The sequence below is a fragment of the Mytilus edulis genome, chromosome 6 (assembly GCF_963676685.1).
Source record: "Mytilus edulis chromosome 6, xbMytEdul2.2, whole genome shotgun sequence".
NCBI lineage: Eukaryota > Metazoa > Mollusca > Bivalvia > Mytilida > Mytilidae > Mytilus > Mytilus edulis.
The window spans coordinates 89,533,434-89,555,393 of record NC_092349.1 but is presented as its reverse complement, the minus strand read 5'-3'; the positions used below and the strand labels follow the sequence as shown (position 1 = coordinate 89,555,393).

General features: G+C 31.9%; 1 protein-coding gene across 1 annotated transcript; it reads right to left on the bottom strand.

Annotated features, from left to right (window-relative positions):
* Nucleotides 1-1,993: 1,993 nt before the first annotated feature.
* On the bottom strand, nt 1,994-5,312 carry LOC139528837 (uncharacterized). Its single transcript, XM_071325058.1, has 2 exons — nt 3,662-5,312; nt 1,994-2,612 (listed from the first exon to the last, which is right to left on the bottom strand). The coding sequence occupies exons 1-2, from the start codon at nt 4,110-4,112 to the stop codon at nt 2,152-2,154; spliced, it is 912 nt and encodes a 303-aa protein (XP_071181159.1). The 5' UTR covers nt 4,113-5,312; the 3' UTR covers nt 1,994-2,151.
* Between the last annotated feature and the right edge of the window lie 16,648 nt (nt 5,313-21,960).

Genomic DNA, 21,960 nt, shown 5'->3' with positions numbered 1-21,960 from the left:
CATATATTTTATATATGCGTTTAGTATGACGTCCATTATCACTGAACTGGTATACATATTTTTAAGGGGCCAGTTGAAGGACGCCTCCGGGTGCGGGAGTTTCCCGCTACATGAAGACCCATTGGTGGCCTTCGCTTGTTGTCTGCTCTATGGTCGTTTTTTTTGTTGCTTTGACGCATTCCCCATTTCCTTTCCCAATTTTACTGATCATAAGGCTTGTTCACCCTATCGTTGAAAAATTCTTTATGCAGTGACTGCTCGGATTATTCTACATCAGTCTTCCACCATTCAATTGAAAACATAGAAATGTTTCTAACATTTGGTTTTTAATCCGTTCCATGCAACTAACTGTTCTTATTAGCAGGTTACCAAAATAATTTCTTCGTCTTTCCTTTAAATCAACTACAATAACTGTTCTGATTATAAGTTATTTCAACCTTTCCGTAGATATACCGTGAGAAGTAGTTTTGAATTTACGTTGAGGGCCTTACCATTATTTTGCGTCCATCGTCGACGTCTGCATGCTTTTTAAAAACAGATCTGTCTGTTATCACTGGACCAACTCCTAACAAACTTGGCTGTAATGATCCTTATGGTATCTAATATAAAGCTGTGTGTGTTCATCCTGCTTATCAATCAACATGGTCGTCAGGCTTAAAGAATGGGTAATTTGTCTAATATTAACTGTTAACAGAACTTTAATTTTTTTTTAAACCAAGGCAAGAATAGATAACCTTAGCGGTATTTGTCAAAACTTATAGGATTTTTGGTCCTCAACACTCTTCAACTTCGAACTGTATATGGCATTTAAAACATGTTTTGATTCGAGCCTCACTGATAAGTATTTTGTAGACGAAACGCGCATCTGGCGTAAATATAAAATTTTGGTCCTGGTATCTTTGATGAGTTAATTTATTATTTTGCAGCAATATTTAGCATTTAGATGAAACATTATAGTGCGTCTTTTCTTTATTGTGGTCTCTGCACATATTTAAACTATATAAAAGAGTTATTTACTCGATTGACTCACAAATATAATGAAGTTAAAGGACGGGCTTAAAGTTTAATATGTGAGTGCCGAATTAACACATCACTGTTTCCCTTTTCTGTTAGTAATAAAAAATCGTAAAACGGGTTATTTACGAGAGTACATTTTCTCGATTAAGGTGGCACCTAACACTATAGGGAGATAACTCTTTAAAATCAGCTAAACTTTTTAATTACGTTTAGTTGTTAAGGGAATATTATTTTTCTCAATGATCAAAATAAGTGTTTGTCAAACTGCTTTATAACTAGTGTAATTTTTCTGATAAATTGGTTGGTTCAAATATTTTGAATTTTTTTATTTTTTTGTCAAAGGGTTAATGTAGATACTTTTTCAAAATTTCATGAAAATTAAACGAGCAAAGTTGATTTTAGTGAGGGTGTTGGGTACCACCTTAAAAGGCAACAAAGTATATGAAAATGTTTGCCGCTTTTTATTTTAGCGGATCTTCAATCCTAATTAAATATACCTGACAGAGTACCTTACACTCTTATTATATTAGTAAACTTATAATGTAATCAAAAAAGTAATTAACACCTCATCGTGATCAATACCTTTTGAAATTCTGTTGTTTAAATAAACATCAACTTTTGATAAAAACGCTTTAGTTTGCATAAATATTCGCACAATTAAATTTCGCTATTTCCCCTTACCCGCTAAAATTAGCGAAAATAAACATTCCAGGAAAATAACCCGCTATACGGTAGTTTGCGATATGTTTTACTAGCACCTTATTCATGTTATATACTAAATGCATATTTTTTTTTAACCATGTCCTTTATTAATTCATGTCAAGTAATCTGTTGGAAATGAACAATACATCTGCTTTTCCTTTTCCGCTGCGTTAAGGTCTCCCTATTTTATTAATTTAGGGTTCGTTTGCAACTTTAAACCTTGACTATAACCATGTAATCTTAAAATCTATAAAAACTCATAATAAAAGTTGTGTTCAGAAAATATGCATGTTTTAATAATGAAAAACACTGTTAATATGTATAGATTTCAGTTGTTGGATATTGCAAGGAGCGCGACATATGTGTAACTTTTAGCAGTTTAGTATTGCATTAATGAATATGTAAGATTTGTTAATCCAGATATACAATTAATTAGTCTAGTTTCCATCCTGAAAATGTTGTCCTTGTTTGAGAATCCTTGCTTAGAATATAACCTTGATGGTCATCATTATTTCTCAAATAAACTTCTCCGGTTTTTCTGACATATTTGATTATAAACCCAGTTGAACAGGCGTCATCGGAATATGATTCCGTGTCTGCATGTAATGTTCCACAAATCTGTCCATCAACAACCAGCTCTGTTCCAAATTCTCCATAACCACCGTCTTTTATTCTAGAATCTACACAAAGTGTCCAGGTAAAGGCATATGTTCCGCTAGATGGTGCTGTGAAGACACCCGTTGCCGTTTTATAGACTTGATATGAGTTTGTTTCTGTTTTGGTAAAAATTAGCGTATCCCCTTTTCTCAAAGATTTACTATGAGCTTTCACAGAATGTTCGGACATAAATGCAGAAAATCCTATGAATACTTTTTTATTTTGATTCATCAAATCTAAAATAACCAAACAAAATAGATATAATATGATTAATTTTGACGATCGTATAACCTAGCGATAATGTAAAGTGTAAAATTAAATATTTGCATTGAACCTGTACCTGTTTCGATCCATTATGTAAAGACGTTTTTTAGTTCATGCTTAATTCAACAATGCAAGTTCATTTTATGTTCCATTTATGGCATCATTTTTTTCCGGTCTGTGCGTCCGTTCGTCCGTCCGTCTGTCTCTTCCGCTTCAGATTAAAGTTTTTGGTCAAGTTAGTTTTTGATAAATTTGAAGTCCAATCAACTTGAAATGTAGAACACATGTTCCCTATGATATGATCTTTCTAATTTTAATGCCAAATTGACCCCAAAAAGAAAAAGTATTGTGATATCTTGTCAAATATACTGTATTCAAAACCAGTTTGCTAATTGGCAGAATAACAACTCTGTATGTATATCTATTATTTATATCTAGATGTAAAGTTTCAATAATGATGTAACACAAATAAGTTGAAACAAACAATCTAGCATAAAAAAGAAATGTTGGGAAAGATAATGCTTCAACTTTTCAAAGCAACGATTCCTTGACCCCTCCTCGTAAAAAATAACCCATCGAAACCTTAAACAAAATATCTTAAAATGATCTCCATGTCACTCTCTGTATGGGGTAAATTTATCATACAACAACGGGTTGTTGTGAAGCCCGCTGTTACTACATCTAGCTTGAAATAGGACTCTTTATTCATAAATGAAAATGACATTTCTGATATAACTTTGATGAGTTACTCCTATGGGTTAGAATAACATGTATATATTTACCATTTTTTACATAAGAAAGTCAGGAATATGACAGTTGGTTCTCATTCGTTTGATGTGTTTGAGCATTTGTTTTTGCCATTTGGTAAATGACTTTCTTTGGAGTTCGGTATTTGTGTTACTTTACTTTTTTCTATCATTTTCACATTGTTTCAAATTATAACCATGTGATAAAATATTTAACCTACGTTTTTAAACCATCAAAATCCCCTCCCAATCTATCTGATCATAAATATACGAACCTGATTTAAGTGTTTGCATTTGTTGATAAAATAACGCCAACGAATCCGTAAATGACTTCTTAGTTTTCGACAACGAATCCGTAAATGACTTCTTAGTTTTCGCCAACGAATCCGTAAATGACTTCTTAGTTTCTGACAATTCACTTCTTGTTTCATTAAGTTCGAGTTGATTCTGTATAATGATATCGTTTAATTCTTCAATTTTGCATGAGCAAAGTCTCATTGTGTTTTCAAGTTCATTATTTTGATTTTTCAAGACAGAGGTTTCTATTTCATCAATAATTACTCTTTTTAGAAGAGTATGGCTATTTCCTTTCATAACTTCGAATTCCGCTTTGAAGTCTACGATTTCTGTTCGCTTACATCCATCATTCTTCGAACAACGAACAAACACAAATTCATTATCGTAGAATGAAAGAAAAGAAAATATAACAACTAACCACGTTTTCATTTCACCAAATTCAACTTGAAGATAATTGTCATAGAATGAACATTAACGAGAGATTACTTCAACATTTGTAAAGAACCAACGTTATATGTTGCATCAAGGCAGTGACGTTCTATTTCTATCTTTCATATGATTGGCCACCATGTTGCACTGAACTCACGTATATCACCTCTTAAGAATACGATATCAATAAGTGGAAAGTACTTATGATGTTTATTGCATAATAATTTAATTAATGAAAGGCGGCCTTAAAAAAAATTCGTGTTGGGTACAACAGGTACAACATGTCAATAGTCATAAATGTATATTTTATCGTGTGCTTTTCTATGTTGTGATGTTATGCTATTGTTTCAGAAAAAGGGAGAAGGTTTGGTACCATTAAAACGTTTAATTCCGCTGCAAATGTTTGCCCCTGTCCCAAGTCAGAAATCTGATGTACAGTAGTTGTCGTTTGTTTATGTAATTTATACGTGTTTCTCGTTTCTCGTTTTTTATGTAGATTATACCGTTGGTTTTCCCGTTTAAATGGTTTTACACTAGTAATTTTGGGGCCCTTTATAGCTTGTTGTTCGGTGTAAGCGAAGGCTCCGTGCTGAAGGCCGTACATTGACCTATAATGGTTTACTTTTATAAATTGTTATTTGGATGTAGAGTTGTCTCATTGGAACTCACACCACATCTTCCTATATCTATAAACACAACATAGAAAACTAAAAACTAATCAACATGAACCCCACCAAAAACTGGGGCTGATCTCAGGTGCTCCGAAAGGGAAAGCATATCTTGCTTAACGGTAATAAGTCTAATTCGGTTGGTCACATTCGGTTAAAACGGGGATGTGATTTTAGTTATGACATTTGGAACATATCCGTCGTCACCTGTGAATAGATATTCTATGACGGTTAACCAAATCGTTGTAACGTCCGCACGAATAACGAAGGGATCATTTCAACTTCACCACTTAGAACTCTTGAATTGATAGCTTCCTTGCTAGCAGCGTCCCTCTTTATAGGAAATCATATAGGAAATACAAGCACTGGAATATCGTATCAACTGGGATTAACTAATATTACTTAGAAAAAAGACAACAATAATTTCCCGAATGTTCTTTAGAATCTGGTCAAACATATAACTAGAAATATATAAATATCTTTCACAAAACTTTTCTTCAATGAGGCGAAATAACAACAAATAGTGGAGTAGGAAGTCCGATATATTATATGCACTTGAAGTCCTTTAAAATGTTGGAATGCGTATTGCGCAATATCTAATTTCCTGTGTGGTGTTTTGTGGATGTTTTTTGACATATTGATCTACGATTCGATTGTCCAGCGTTTTTTTTATACATACGCATTACAAGAGTTATATATTTCGTCTAGCATATTTGGCTTTTTCTTAAAAACGACAAATAAAGTATAATTTTATAACATGAGAAATCACTAATAATAGTCTTTTCTTTAATAAAACATCCCGCTGATCTTTCTAAAAAACATAATAGAATAATTTCAACTGTTTTCATAATCGAAAATCAAGGTTTGGCATGCCACAAGACCGGGTTCAACCCACATTTTTTTTTATCAAAATGACCTGGACCAAGTCAGGAAAATGGCCATTGTAATATTATAGTTTGTTTCTGTGTGTGTTACATTTCAATGTTGTGTTTCTGTTGTGTCTTAGTTCTCCTCTTATATTTTATGTTTTCCCTCGGTGTTAGTTTGTAACCCGGATTTGTTTTTTTTTCTCAATCGATTTATGTATTTCGAACAGCGGTATACTACTGTTGCCTTTGTTTTTCACGTTTGCGTATTAGATAAGTGGAACAATGATAAGTGGTAGAATTTTTGTCAATCACTTCAACTCAGTGTCTATAAAACTTACCGCCTTTGTGATTTTAACACTGCTTCCCTAATTTCTTGATAACATTTTGAAGTGCTTGGGAAAACCCGCTACTGATATATTGATGTAATACTCATGAACCATATATATAACTTTTGTGCTTGTAAGCTGACTGACATTTTGCTTGTTAAACAGTTCAAAGAAAGTAAGACAAAAACATCTATAGTTTATCACATGGGCTTCAACAATAGAAAAACATAAACACTGTAATCAACTATAAATGAGAAGGCTATATATTTCCAAAGCAAAACTGATCAAGTGACCGTTAGACTGATATATACACCTATTTTTTACTGTATAAGATCTTATCATAACGCCTAATTTCGTCTTTTTTTATAAGTTGTTATTGGCATTGAACTAAGACGTTACGCACGGTAATGCGTTCGGATTAAACAACGATATTATATGATTTTATACCAGCAACCATTCGCCTATACAAAATATATTCACCAAGTGAACATGCATATATCTACAGAAAGGCCTTGACATGTCTTTCTTATTTTAAGTTAATTCTTTTAATTTTTGCACCATACATTTATTTTATTGATCACACAAATCTTACTTTTACGTTAATAATTGCATGTCCGGTGTAACATTCTAGATTAAATAAAATACATTTTTCAAAGCACCGTTGTAATTTTGCACATAGAATCTGCATAATTTAGTTCACCAACTTCCTACTAGATTTATATTCTAACGTCATAGCCGTTTTTTGGCGTTTGGTGAAATTTGAAGGAAGACCTCAACGAAAAATTCAGCAGAGGAACCTGTCTTTATCATTGTTTATGTGTTATGCGGAATCTTAATAAAATTTCGAATTTTATAATTATCACTATAATATTATCAAATAATATTAAAACTATAGGCCTATATCCAATAGAAAGTTCTTAAAACGATAAGTATTTTCAAAGTTTCAAATGTAAAAAAACCTTTTTCATGAAGCATAATTTAAATATATCGCATGTCTAGCCAATATGTCCGAACGTTTATTTTTTCCTTTCCTTTGTTGAAATATGTAATAGAAATAGAAAATGTCCCTTTATAATTCAAAATTAGCATACTTAAAAGATACAAACGTTAAGTTCATACAAATGACTTAATGAGTCAGGTGTTTTCATAAACATCATGACCTTACATTTTTTTCGGAAAGCATTCCCTATGTCTAGCCATTATGTCCAAGGGCGTCATTTAAACGTTTCTGCACAGTGGCGTCATTTATATGAATGCACACTTTTCCGTCTTAGCAGTTAAAATATTCCTTCAAATGTTCATCCAAAAAAGGTCTGCTGAATCAAAATAACACTCAGATAAAAAAAAAACCCACACACACACATAAGGAATTATAGACCCTTTATAGACACAGGGAAAAGGGGGAATGGGCTAGGGATAATTTCTTATGGACAAAAGTTTTCACGCAAATCACGCACATTTATAGATTAGAATCCGAGGTACAATGGTCTTATATTTCAAAAAAGTGTACAAAGACCTTTTGTAAAATAAAATCATCAGTGCTAAAAAAATAATATGAGAAAAAGCATTTCAAATAGTCTACAATCTCGCACAGACACATACAGATATTAAACAAAAGTGAGTTCAATCTAAACAAAAATTATATCTAACAAAATCGTTATATAAAGAAATATGCCAAAATTATCGTATTACCGATTTTTATGAAATAAATACCATAACTGTTTATGTTTAATTTGTCAAAAATATTTTACAAGTTAATTTCTATCTTCTCATGTGTACATGTACCTCCGGCAGCAAGATTTTTTATTTTAAAGTATGCTATTCATTCTATCCAAAATAGATTGGAAAATTTTGCATTTGTTTTCAATTCATCAGAGATCAGAAAATAAGTACGATCCTTACGAAATTGCCTAATAAATAATAAATTTTGAAATATCTAATCTATTCATCTTATGATATTTATTTTATAAAATCGTTCGAGTAGGTACTCAGCAATATTTTATTCTTAAAAACAGCGCAAATCTCTTTTGATAAGAAAATGTCGAAGTATATGGCGTCAAAATTATCAATTATACATGTTACGTCTTGCGACGCAATACCGTGCGTAACGTCTAACTGTCAGTTACTGCTATAAGATCTGTACTAAGTCTCTTTCTGTTGTTGGGATCTATAAGTCATAAACACGTATCTTAATGAGGGGACGTTAAGACGAAAAATATGCTATTCTCTTTATATTCACCATGAGGAATATGATGGATGCCGTATGTGGAGCAGCATTGACTTAACATTACAGTGTAATTGATATCACTAATGTGTTTGGTTGCATTTGATTTACTCAGTACTGATTTAGTCATTAGGTGATGTGTAAACTGTTCGTCCTTTCGTCGTTTAATTTTTTTTCTGATTTTGGCTGTTTCTCTTTGAAGTATAATTTTTTTATTCTTTCTTTGGAATCGTCTACTTCATTTCATAAAATTCCGAATCAATAAAATTTCTTTGAAAGTTGAATAATAGTTCATATTTCAGACAATGTCTGCCTGCAGAATTTTTTTTCCAACTTTTGATTGTGAGATTTTAACAATGAAAAAAATAGATTTCTAATATAAAAAAAACTTAATAATTTGCACTTAGAATCGTCACTACAGATAAAAAAAAAATGCGTTTACGTTATATTGTTCGCGGTGAAAAACTGTTTCAATGATTTCATATCTTCTTATTTTTACAATTACCTTTAAAATATATACACTTTACATATGTTTTGATAAACACTTCACTCTTAAGAAAATACCGAAATACAAAAATATTTAAAATATTTATTTGAATTTTAGTTATTAAATATGGAGGAGTCTGGTTTTCTAAAGTGGAAGAGCTATCAAATTTAACCAAGGTAAACATATAGCTTGTTGTCAAGATTATCATTAAATTTGTATTATATTACTTTTTTATTTGGTCTTTCAATGAAAAATACATCTTGTTTTGTCTGTTGTCCTGATTTCTTTACAGACATTTGAAGCTCATTACCCTTGTACTTGTCTCTCCCGATTTTTACTGGTTATTAATTCTTCTACATTTATAGGACTGTCGCATAAATTCAATTGTATTGACAACAATGTGTGAACAAATCAAAAAGACAAAATAGGTAAAAATGTCAAAAATATGGATACAGCAGTCAACAATGTGTTATCATCTCAATCACTTTAAAAACAAACAAATGTGTAACAAAGAAGCACAAAATGGCATGTATACATTTATCTTTAAAGTTTCCCCACGTTCTACCAAAACATGTCTGTTTATTCATTCAAAGAAAATTAAGGAAAGTTCATCGCAGACAAGCAACTGTTGTCATTTGCCTTAACTACTCGGAGACAGGAGCGGCATATATATTATAATCTGGAAAGGTATAACATATAGTATTTATTTCAGGAGGTTAAATTCAACTTTTAATTTTACGGACGCCATAACGAGTTGGATGACCGTTACACAAATGATATCGGATATGTTCCTTTCGCCGTAACTACAATCCCCGTCCCTTTCATGAACGTGACCTACTGAATTAGACTATTTACCGGACTTGTTATAAAATAGGCACCACGACGGGTGCTACATGTGGAGCAGAATCTGTTTACCCTTCCGGAGCACCTGAGATCACCCCTAATTGTTGTAGGGGTTCGTGTTGCCTATTCTTTAGTTTTCTATGTTGTGTATTGGTTCTATTGTTTGTCTGTTTGTCTTTTTCATTTTTAGCCATGGAGTTGTCAGTTTATTTTCGATTTATGAGTTTGACTGTCCCGCTGGTATCTTTCGTCCCTCTTTTAAAGCCCTTGTCTAATTCAAAAAGAATGTTCATCGAAAACTGTTTCAACAAATTAAAATACAGTCATATTGCAAACGTAATATTTCAGAAAAAAGGGAATTAGTGAATAAACTTTTGTCAAACTTGACTGCATACTTTAAACTTTGTTGTTTTAAATACAACTTGCCTACTTATTTATTGTAATGTTAAGTGGTAAAAGCATGGGATAAGCAGATACTCAAAGACTTACGTAGAATAAGTTATAAATATATATATTTTAATTGTTAACTAAGTCATGTTTCCCTTGAGAAACAATAAGGAAGTGCAGTGTAACCAAAAACAACATTTCTATGTAATACTACTACACAAAGAAGTTTTCTTAAGTAATACAATTGTCTTTTGTTTAATCTTTGTGAAACTATATAAAAAATAAGATAACAAAAGTACCGAACTACAAGGGAAATTTTAAACAGAAAGTCCCTTATTTTAAGTCCCGGAATTGTGGTCCGCAATGCTCTTCAACTACGAACTTTATTTGGCCTTTTTAACGTTTTTGGATTCGAGCGTCACTGATGAGTCTTTTATAAACGAAACGCGCGTCTTGCGTATACTAAATTTAGTCCTGGTATCTATGATGAGTTTATTTATCAAATAGCAAAATATCTGATCATTACGTTGCATCAATTGTCGACGTCTTCGTGTATCTAAAAATAGATATGTCTGTTATCACTGGACCACTTCCTTAGAAACTTTGCTGTTATGATCCTTATAGTATCTTATATAATGCTTTGTAAGTTCATCCTGCTTATCAATCAAGATGGTCGTCATGGTTGAAGACGACATACATTGCAATTTTGGGTTAAAGAAGTAATTTGTCTATTATACTGAAACCTGAAAATCTGAACGAGGAACAATACGCCAATATTCCAGGTCAACATTTTGTTTTTCAAAAGATAGTTACTTATAATCATCCTAGAGTTTGGTGGTGTTCATTAGTCTTAAGTTTTCTCAATTTGGAACTGTTGTTTGTCAGCTCGATTTTTACTTTTCTAGCCATAACGTTGTCAGTTTTTGTCAGCTTCGAAATTTTAATAATATTTTGGGTATTTATTGCCTATCTTTTATACCTTTAAAAATACATCTACTTATACGACAAAAACTTTTAGCCCGTAATAGATAATAGATATATAGTATTATGCGATAGAAAAGTAACTGCGTTTTCGCTATTGAATTTAGATTTTTTTTACTCTCAGAATGTGTTTACTGTAATTCTTTTAGAAAGATTAAATAATCATGTAATATATTATACATTGGGGAATGTTTTTTTTACCTAAGTAGATATTTTAAGTCAAATTGTAAGTTACTATACGATGAAATTTAAAAACAGTTGTTCTAAAGTCTTTTTTTATACATATCTCTCGTTGTTTAACATACGCTCCTCGATTGCAGGAGGTCCTTGTTCGATCCCTAGCCGACTCAAAATGAAGTTTGCCGCAATTCTGCAATAGAAGAGGTAGTTAGGTCTAAGAGTAAATGCTGGTTAGCTCGCAGTCAGAAAAAGTTTCCGGATATTTTAATATGTATTCCTGTGATTTACCTTTATTTGTGTGGTACATCTATTAATACTTGACTATGCTAAATAAATGGCTGTCCCGTGTTAAGAGAGAGCAATATCTCTTGCACGTAAAATACACCCTTTGTACATTTTGAAGAAAAAAGGATAATGCCTTTACAAGAAAGCATTCGCAAAAGCATAGTAGAAAGGGATCATAATAAGTTTAAATGACTTGTTTCCTAGTGTACTATGAATAAATGTGGTTAAAACAATGCTTGCTTTCTTGAGGTTAGGGATTTTATTTGTTAATTTGATTGTTATATCGTGCCGAAATGTCGGTTCCAAGAAATGAAACATGTTTCCCCTAAAAGTGTGTGTTGACGTTGTTTTACGTGTCCCTTCGCTATTGTATATTTCTTGTTTACATATCTTTAAAAATTGTTAAGTCTGAAACCTATATCATCCTTGCCTTTGTTGTTACATTTTGAACACCTTTGGACTGTTCAATTCAATTAAGGTACAATAAAGTTTTACCAATTAAGGTATTTACGAGTCTCGGTTTCTGTAATTTAGGTAATTTAAGTGATTTACTTAGCTTGATTTTAACCTGGGCAAGTAACTATCGGTAATTTCAGGTGATTTCAACATGTATATAGATACAAAATAGTAACAAAGCCAACGACAAATAGAAATATACGAGAAGACTTAATCCGTATATTTGGTTTTATTTATTCCTTTATAACTCCAGTAACACATAGAAAATATCTTCGTAAGATAAACTTATAACGAATATTGTGTTATCGAGTCTTACCATTTACTGATTACTAAATAACAATTAGATTACTTCCTGCGTATATGTTTTCACTATCCATTTTCTTTCTTCACGAAAAAAGATCAAATAACTCTCAATCTATTAAATTTGAACACTATAAAGTTATCTAAAATATGTATGTTTTCTTGATATTTAATGCATATCTAATTTAACTACGGTTGATTGTATTTAAAGAGTCTGTATTTCTTTCAAACATCAATACGGAGAGTTGCCATTATACAGAACCACATTGGGATTTTAACAGACCATTAACTTATACCTAATCGTTTATATTCGAGGTATTACCTTACGAAAGAAACGAACCATACAAGGATGTTTTCGTAATTCCACATTACCACTCTGACAAAAAAGGAGTTATGCGCTGTAAACTTGTATTCCCTGTATATGACTGATATCACAAAACCCCATTCTTATAACCCTTAGGCCCGAACGCTTGAGTTTTGTTATAATATAAACATATCAAAAGCAAAGACTCGCAATAGTGACGCTCTCATCATTTGAAAACAATTCGAAAACAAAACGATTTCAATTTCAAACAATATTCACAATTTGAAATTTATATAAATGCATTGCAGTTTTTAAGTCATATGTATATGTGACTTTATAACGTTTCAATCCCGGCCTTAAAACTTATATATATTCAAAAGGAACATATAAACTAAATGTTAAAGCGTATGGTTTTAGTTATAATACTACGAATCAGCAAGATATAAGCTTATGGTATCATCAGCTCAGAAGGCAGACGTTCGGTAGTCATAATTTATTTCATACTGTCCTGTAATTCGGTTCCTTGATGCAAAAGTAAAAACAAGTGTTCTCCTATTTATTTGTAGTGTAGTCCTGTAATAGTGTGTTGTCATTTTAATGTTATATTTAACAAAACAAGGTTAAACCCACCATTTTTTTCTTTAAAAATGTCCTGTACCAAGTCAGGAAAATGGGCATTGTTATATTATAGTTCGTTTCTGTGTGTGTTACATTTTAACGTTGTGTTTCTTCTGTGTCGTTTGTTTCCTCTTATATATGAGTGTGAATTCACGTTATTATAAAAAGTGTCACGGTACTTTTCTATCCCAAATTCATGTATTTAGTTTTGATGTTATATTGGTTATTCTCATCAGATTTTGTCTAATGCTAAGTTTGTTTCTGTGTGTATTACATTTTAATGTTGTGTCGTCAGTCTCTTTTATTTAATGCGTTTCCCTCGGTTTTGGTTTATGACATTGATTTTTTTTTGTATCGATTTATGAGTTTTGAACATCGGTATACTACTGTTGCCTTTATTTACGATACTAACTCCTAAGGCAAAGTTTCTTTTAGTTGAAATTCGTAGTTTCAATGTCTCGTTTTGTGATAAAGCTCCTTATGCATTAAGTATCTAGTAAATCCTCGGGTTTCCTTTCAAATAAGCGTCCTTGATGAAGAGAAATAGATAAAAAGACATGTACACAGTGTTGTATGGAATCATAGTAATTGTTACCACCAAATTTCCAATTTAAAATGTATCTTTGTTTATAAAGTAAAGAGCAACTTTGAAACCATGAAAATATTGTCGCATTCTTTTCTCAGTTATTTCCCCTTAAAGGCAATATTGAAGAATACAACTGCATTCATTTAAGTTTCGAAGACTAGACATACAAAATATAAATACCCGGCCACGTCTACTTGTATTTTTGTCCATCTGATGAGTTAAGCCTTTTTCAACTGATTTTTATAGTTCGTCCTTATGTTGTACTGTTATACCACTGTCCCAGGTTAGGGGGAGGGTTGGGATCCCGCTAACATGTTTAACCCCTCCACATTATTTATGTATGTGCCTGTCCCAAGTCAGGGGCCTGTGATTCAGTGGTTGTCGTTTATGTGTTACATATTTGTTTTTCGTTCATTATTTTACATAAATATGGCCGTTAGTTTTCTCGTTTGAATTGTTTTACATAGTCTTATCGGGGCCTATTATAGCTGACAATGCGGTATGGGATTTGCTCATTGTTGAAGGCCGTACGGTGACCTATAGTTGTTAATGTCTGAGTCATTTTGGTCTTTTGTGGATAGTTGTCTCATTGGCAATCATACCACATCTTCTTTTTTATATAAAAGTTAAAATAACCATGGGTAACTTCGATATTTTTTTGGTAGGGGTGTGCCATTTTTGCCTCAAAAAACGTACCCATTTTAATATAACATTAAATTCAATACCTATAGTTATAAAATGTTTAAGAAAGAATGATCTATACTTATATACAATATTTAAAATATGACCCATGCTTATCAAAAGCACTAATTATATAACTCATCATCACTCATAATTCATTAATATACCAGCTACCCTTAAGTTTTCATATATGAATTGACATCGTTTAGTGCACATATATTTTATCGTTATATATACGCATGGATCATACCCCAAATCAATATACAGTTATCAAACGTAAATGCATTTTAATATAGAATGTCATTAAAAAGGAGGGTCATTTTGATATAAAATCTCGCAAAATTATGACCCATATTTTTGTCACATCCCCGTATACCCAATAATAGGAAGTTACCCCCCCCTCCCCCTGTGGTTTTATCTTAATAACAAACAATGAGTTGTACAATTTTTGAATCAGGATTGTGAGTATCGCCTTTGAAATGTTATAATTCCATTTTTTATTTTATTTTTAACTCAACTGTCGCCTGGTATTTACCTATATCTTAGTACAATGCTTCATAAAATTGAAGGATGTTTCGTTTTTCGCCAAAGGAATGTACTATTGTTTAGATAAAAAAATAAAGTCAGAATGTAATGTGCGCTGATAGTCATCTCGCATTCAAATAACAAAACATGAAAGCAAAACAGATTTATTCTTCAACAGCAAAATTGAAAATATAATTTATTAAACAATAGATGACATCATTAACATTAATATGTACAAACAGCAATGACAAGATGACATGCGTTGTATTCTGAATTCTATTCAATTAAAATAACTATTTATAACAAACAGACAATGTTTTCCTTTACATGTTTAGTGGGTTTAATATAATTCAATAAATACAATCTGTATCCAATATAACTTTTGAATTAAGGATATTCGCCCTACAATTTGTTTTAAAGACTGTTATCTATTTGTTGTATACATATATAGACTTTTAAATGTACAAAAAAATGCATAGGTGCTTGAGGACAGGATGCTGTAATGACCCCCCATAGTCCCTCCCCCTTTTTATCATGAATCTCAATTTTTTTAATATATATCACTTATTTGTACCATATATATACTAATATACCATATTTTTACTTTAAATATGCATGTTTACTAACAACGTGAAACTCGACTATCTCTATAAATGCAATTTTTTTCTTATACTCAATGACATATCCACTGAATAAACAAGTACATGATCTGCTTGCCTATCCGGAATACTTGAGATCTTAGTGTTTTGTGGTGGTGAGAAGGATGAGTATCGTGTTCCTTGGTCTTATGTTTTCTATGGTGGAATGTGTGTGTTGTTGCTTGTTTATTGGTCTATTTTTCTTTATAGGCGTGGTCAGTTAATTTTTGACTTGAAATAAAAATTGTTATCTTAAATTCGATTCTGTGTTTGTTGCATTGTCGTTTGGTTTTTGTTGCACTTATATTTTTAGTGTTTCTGTTGATTCGTCCTCTTATATTTAATGTGTTTCTGTCAGTTTTAGTTTGTAAATGGCATTTGTTTTCTCTCAATCGATTTATGACTTTCGAACAGCGGTATACTACTGTTAAACATTTAATATGCGTACCAAGTCAGGACTTTGACAGTTATTATCCATTCGTTTGATGTGTTTTAACTTTTTAATAACCCATTTGATTACGGAATTTCCGTATTGAATTTTCACCGATGGTCGGAATTTTTGTTATCTTACTTTTCACATGCGTCTTCATGCCATATTAATCACAGTGAATCTAATAATCTAATATCTTCCAACATTTGGAAGGCGGAAGACACTCAAGAGATATGACTGAAGGTACATGCCTAAACAATATCCATGAAAATGAGATATGCCATAGCTAATACAACTGCATACCAAATATCATTGACTTATAATAAGTAGGTCTCTTTAAACAAACATAAACACAAACTAGTAAATGTAAACTAAGCTCAATTTCAAAGTTTATAAAGCATAACTAAGGGGGCGGGGTCAAATAATCTCCATGGTAACGAGATTTGCATAGCAAATACATCTGTATATAAAATATCATTGACCTACCAATAGTTAATAAATGAAAATTTAGCAAAATTTTCAAAGTCATTAAAAACCATAACTGAGGGGCGGGGTCAAACAATCTCCATGGTAATCAGATATGTTCATACTTATGCAACTGCATTCAAATTATTATTAATTTACCACTAGTGGTTTCCCATAAACTGAAATAAACACAAATTGATAAATAAAATTAAGAATGGAAATAGGGAATGTCAAAGAGACAACATCTCGAACAAACAGCAGATAACAGCGTAAGACCACAAATGGGTCTTCAATGCAGTGAGAAATTCCCGCATCCGGAGTCGTTCTTCAGATGACCCCGCTAGTTTAGTGGACGTCATACTAAACTCCAAAATATCTAGAAGAAACTAAAATTTAAACTCATACAAGACAAACAATGGCCATGAAAACTAAGCTCAAACTGAGAAGGCGGGGCCAAAACATTTCTATGGTAATGAGATGTATCAGTGCTAATACAGCTGCATATCAAATATCTTTGACTTACCACTTGTGGTTGCCCATAAACTAGACCTAATCACAAACTTATATATTGGTGACGCCAGCATTGCCGTCGCCGACACCGGAAAAGTCATACCTATCTCTTGGTTGTGAGACAAAAAGCAAAGTGAAATGGTAACCTATTAGAATGTTAAAACTGCACTCTTGAACAGTTAATTGTTTGACTGTCAAAATCAACATTGACCTTATTGAATAGACATGATACCGTTCTTAAATTTAAGAAAGAATACTGTACATATGCTTAACTATATCGCATATGTTGTTATAACAATAGAAAACGATATTTGGTATGTATCAGTTACGCCCTTTTCTCGTTGATTTCTGCGTATAAACTTGAGTTCTAAATAAGCATTTGTAGAAAAAGTGCAATAAAATGGGTGTAAAAATTTTCAAGGTATTGGTTATTATAACCCTATGCGCCTTAAGTTATTCCTTAAATACATAAAAACTTTACTACACTCACAACAGCAATCATCCGTGCGCCATAACTATTTATCACATTAATATCATAAACATTTAGTAAGTCGACTGCCCACCATGGCTGCAGATTATCGTCCTAATGTATACCTGTATGTGCACATATGAAATTGCCATTTCCCCATATCTCCTTCTTTCCATCAACGGCATATTCAGAGTAACAACAAGTTGAATGTTTTGTTATTACTTTTGTTGAAGATAATTTTGTTGGTTTGTGTAATGCAATGTTCTCCTCTGAAAAAACTTTAAAAAACCCAAAAACAATTGATATAAAAGTTGTATACTGCAATTGTCAGAAGTATACATCCATTTACGACATGTTTCAAAAGATGTCCAAAGTCTTACATCTTATCAGTTCATTTAAAATGAACGTTATAATTATTCAGTCACCCACAATAGGTCTGTTGACTGCTAATTTCCCTCAACCACCGACCTGTTTATGGTTGGAATGGGATTCATTTATATTCGTATGATACCAGTTTGCGTGGATTTCGTAGGTATAGGGAACTAGGTACAGTACTAGAACACACCCGTGATATCGCGGGTCTGTGACTGAATTTAAGTATATAACTATGTGTAAGCCTAATTTGAGTACTGGTATTGTCATCTGATAAAGTCATGCCGATTATAAGATACACAGTTTTCTCTGCTTTCAAAATCTTTCTGTTTGAACCCGTCGACCTGGAACTTATCAATTATTGGTAATATTAATTATTTGGAAAACAAAAGGTCCTTGAATGGAGTATTTTTTAATCAACAGCATTGTACATAAAGTTGAATTCTTTTATTCGCTGTTTTACGTAATGCCCGCTAACAAATTGAAAACTGTATCTATACGCCTTATTTTATGTCCAGATTTTTAGTATTCGTATTGTTATCTTAGAAAGTCTTACTGATTAAAATACTACAATAGGGAACAATTTGACATTGATTCATCATTGAATTTAGTAGTGTCAACCCTGTGATTATAACCCGTATATATAGCAAAATCCTTAATACACCGTTTGATGGTGCACCTGTCAGATGCGGAACGTACAGATAAGGTAACAGGTGAATATACTATTGGTATCGGCATCGGATTCGACCCGGAACTTGTTAATTATTTGCAATATTAATTATGTGGAAAACAAAAGGGTCTGGAGTGGTGTAATTTTTAATCTTCACCATTGTCCTATATTAGTTATATATAAAGTTGAATTCTTTGAATTGTCGTTTTTACCCGATGACGGCTGACAAATTGGACCTCGTTATTTTAGTATTATAGATTATCAGGCTTATATTCAAGACTACGACAGCAAATGGAAATAAATGAATTTAAAAAAATAAAATAACATTTATAGTAGAAAAATTAAAGTTCTTCGATGGTAATTTAAATCATAATACATTATTATCTATTTCTTCATTTGATTATCAATTATTATTATCATTCTTATTATTACTCATCAATGTTAATTCATTTTTTTTTAATTAATATTTGTCGTTGTCTATGTATTTATTCATATTCTGATCTACTTTTAGACGTCCGATTTATGCCGATTATTCAGCATGTGGCATACTACATGTAATAACTAAATAAGGCGTGTGAAAGGTAACGTATACTTTGCTGATTTTAAAAAGAAGTGATGTGCAACGAACAATTTAAATATAAACTACAAAAACACACAAAAGTTCATAATAAGGTGCTTTGATAACGATACGGTTCATTATACTAGTATAAATACTTTAACATGTCAAACAATTTCAAGCATTGTCAATCATTTTCTATGTTGTGTCATGTGTATTTTTATTTGTCTGTTTGTCTTTTTTCTTTTAGCCATGGCGTTGTCAGTTTTTTTTTCAATCTATGAGTTTGACTCTCCCTCTGTTATATTTCGTCCCCCTTTTATCAGTTTTCCTGACATTACTTTTAGATTCTTATACAGCAGTTCAGCTCATTGCAAATTTTGTATTTTGATTGCATTATTCAAAAACACATTTTATAAATAACCTCATCATAGATACCAGGGATTGAAATTTTTTATTTGCACCAGACGCACGTTTCGTCTTCATAAAGCTCAACAGTGACGCTCGAATCAAGAAAAATTAAAATGGGCAAATACAGAAAGAAGTTGAAGAGCATTGAGAACCCACAATTTCCTAAAGGTTTTGCCAAATACAGCTTATAAGATGCGTTATATAGTCTATTATTCAGAAGTTCGAAAAAAATGTTTTATATAAAATTAACACATTTTATAAGTAAACTCATCATAGATACCGGGATTGAAATTTTTATTTGCACCAGACGCACGTTTCGTCTTCATAAAGCTCAACAGTGACGCTCGAATAAAAAAAAATTAAAATGGGCAAATACAGAAAGAAGTTGAAGAGCATTGAGAACCCACAATTTCCTAAAGGTTTTGCCAAATACAGCTTATAAGATGCGTTATATAGTCTATTATTGCAGAAATTCGAAAAAAAAATGTTTTATATAAAATTGAGTTTATACATTACCACCAGAAATCAAGCAATTAAACATTCCTATACTATATCTGGACATCATCATCATCTATTGTAGACACTTTAATGCTTAAAAGAACATTTAGTGGAAATCTTTTCGATAAATAAGTCAACTGTAGTATACCGCTGTTCAAAAACATTAACCGATTGAGAGAAAACAAATCCGGGTTACAAACTAAAACCCTATTAAACGATACCCACGGGTACATTTGTTTACCAAAAATTTGCTAAATTATTTAAAGCACTCATTCTAAGTTACGGTGGTTATAGCATATGTTAAAATCGATGATATTAAAGATTCTAAAATGCATTACAATCTTTCATACTTCCTGAAAACTAATCTGCAATAATAACCCGTTAATGAAAATTGGTATTCTGTTTTATTGACAATTTTGCATTAAAACAAAATACCATCGTTTTTCTAGTTTTGTCACATTTGGTGTCATATTGCTTGGCAAAATATTTACGTGATTTTTAACTGACTGTTTAAAACACATTAGATGTTGGTAATGTCTATAAATCTACTAAAATATGTTGAGTTGCCTTGTGGAGCAGGATCTGCTTACCCTTCCGGAGCACCTGAGATCACCACTAGATTTTGGTGGGGTTCTTGTTGTTTATTTTTTAGTTTTCTATGTTGTGTCATGTGTATAATGGTTTGTCTGATTGTCCTTTTCATTTTTAGCCATGGCGTTGTCAGTTCATTTTCGATTTATGAATATGACTGTCCCTCTGGTATCTTTCGTCCCTCTTTTATAAAATAACAGTTTTGACTTTCAAGTTACTAATAACTTGCATCGTCCACTCATTTGACGGAATCAAACGAATCAATAACAGCCAACTATTTAGAATTCTAAACGTTTTAACAAACATATACATAAAAGACGAAAATCTAAAAATAACCACTTTATTTGGTAACGTTAATGTTAAAATGCTAAATGTTAAAAAACAACCCTACAAGATATTAGTATTACAACATCAGCACTGTGTGTTACTTTTTATGGTATTAAACATTTCTAACGTTATCATCAAAACCTATATATATAGATATAGGAAGATGTGGTATCAGTGCCAATGAGACAACTCTGCATCCAAGTAAACATTTGTAAAAGTAAACCATTATATGTCAATATAATGCCTTCAACACGGAGCCTTGGCTCACACCGAACAACAAGCTATAAAGAGCCCCAAAAAATACTAATGTTAAACCATTCAAACGGGAAAACCAACGGTCTAACCTATAATTTCGTTATATTGATTGATTGTCTGGGAATGGAATAAACGAATTTAGGAAATTGCAAAATATTGGAAAATAATTTTACAAAATCCTTTGATATTTGCCTATTTGGAAAATATACGATTATTTCCTAGTTACTTGTGGATTTGTTTGAACCAATATTTTTCCAAAGACGTTATAGAAAAAAGACCATCCATAACAAACAATTAATTTTGAAATACTAAGGCTTTTCTATCTCAGGAATAGATTACCTTAGCTGTATTTGGAAGAACTTTTAGGAATTTTTGATCCTCAACGCTCTTCAACTTCGTACTTTATTTGGCCTTTTTAACATTTTTTGATTCGAGCGTCACTGATGAGTCTTTATGTAGTCAGAACGCGCATCTGGCTTCTACGCAACTGTCGTCCTTATTTTACCTCTCTATAATACAATTATACCACGTCCAATATAAAAAAAGAAGATGTGGTATAATTGCCAATGAGACAACTCTCCACAGGAAACCAAAATGACACAGAAACTATAGATTACCGTATGCCTTTAATAATGACCAAAGCCCATACCGCATAGTCAGCTATAAAAGGCCCTGAAATGACAATGTAAAACAATTCAAACGAGAAAACTTACGGCCTCATGTATATAAAAAAAAAATGAACGAAAAACAAATATGTAACACATAAACAAACTTTTAGCACCACGACAACTGAGTATTTTGATACCAATAGTGGCATATTCTCTCAAGGAAACTACAATGGGAGAGTCCCAATATTTATACGGACACAGAGCGTTGTGACAACGTATTCTTAGCATTTAAACAATGAGACGTCAAATGTGTTCTCATGATGTCAAA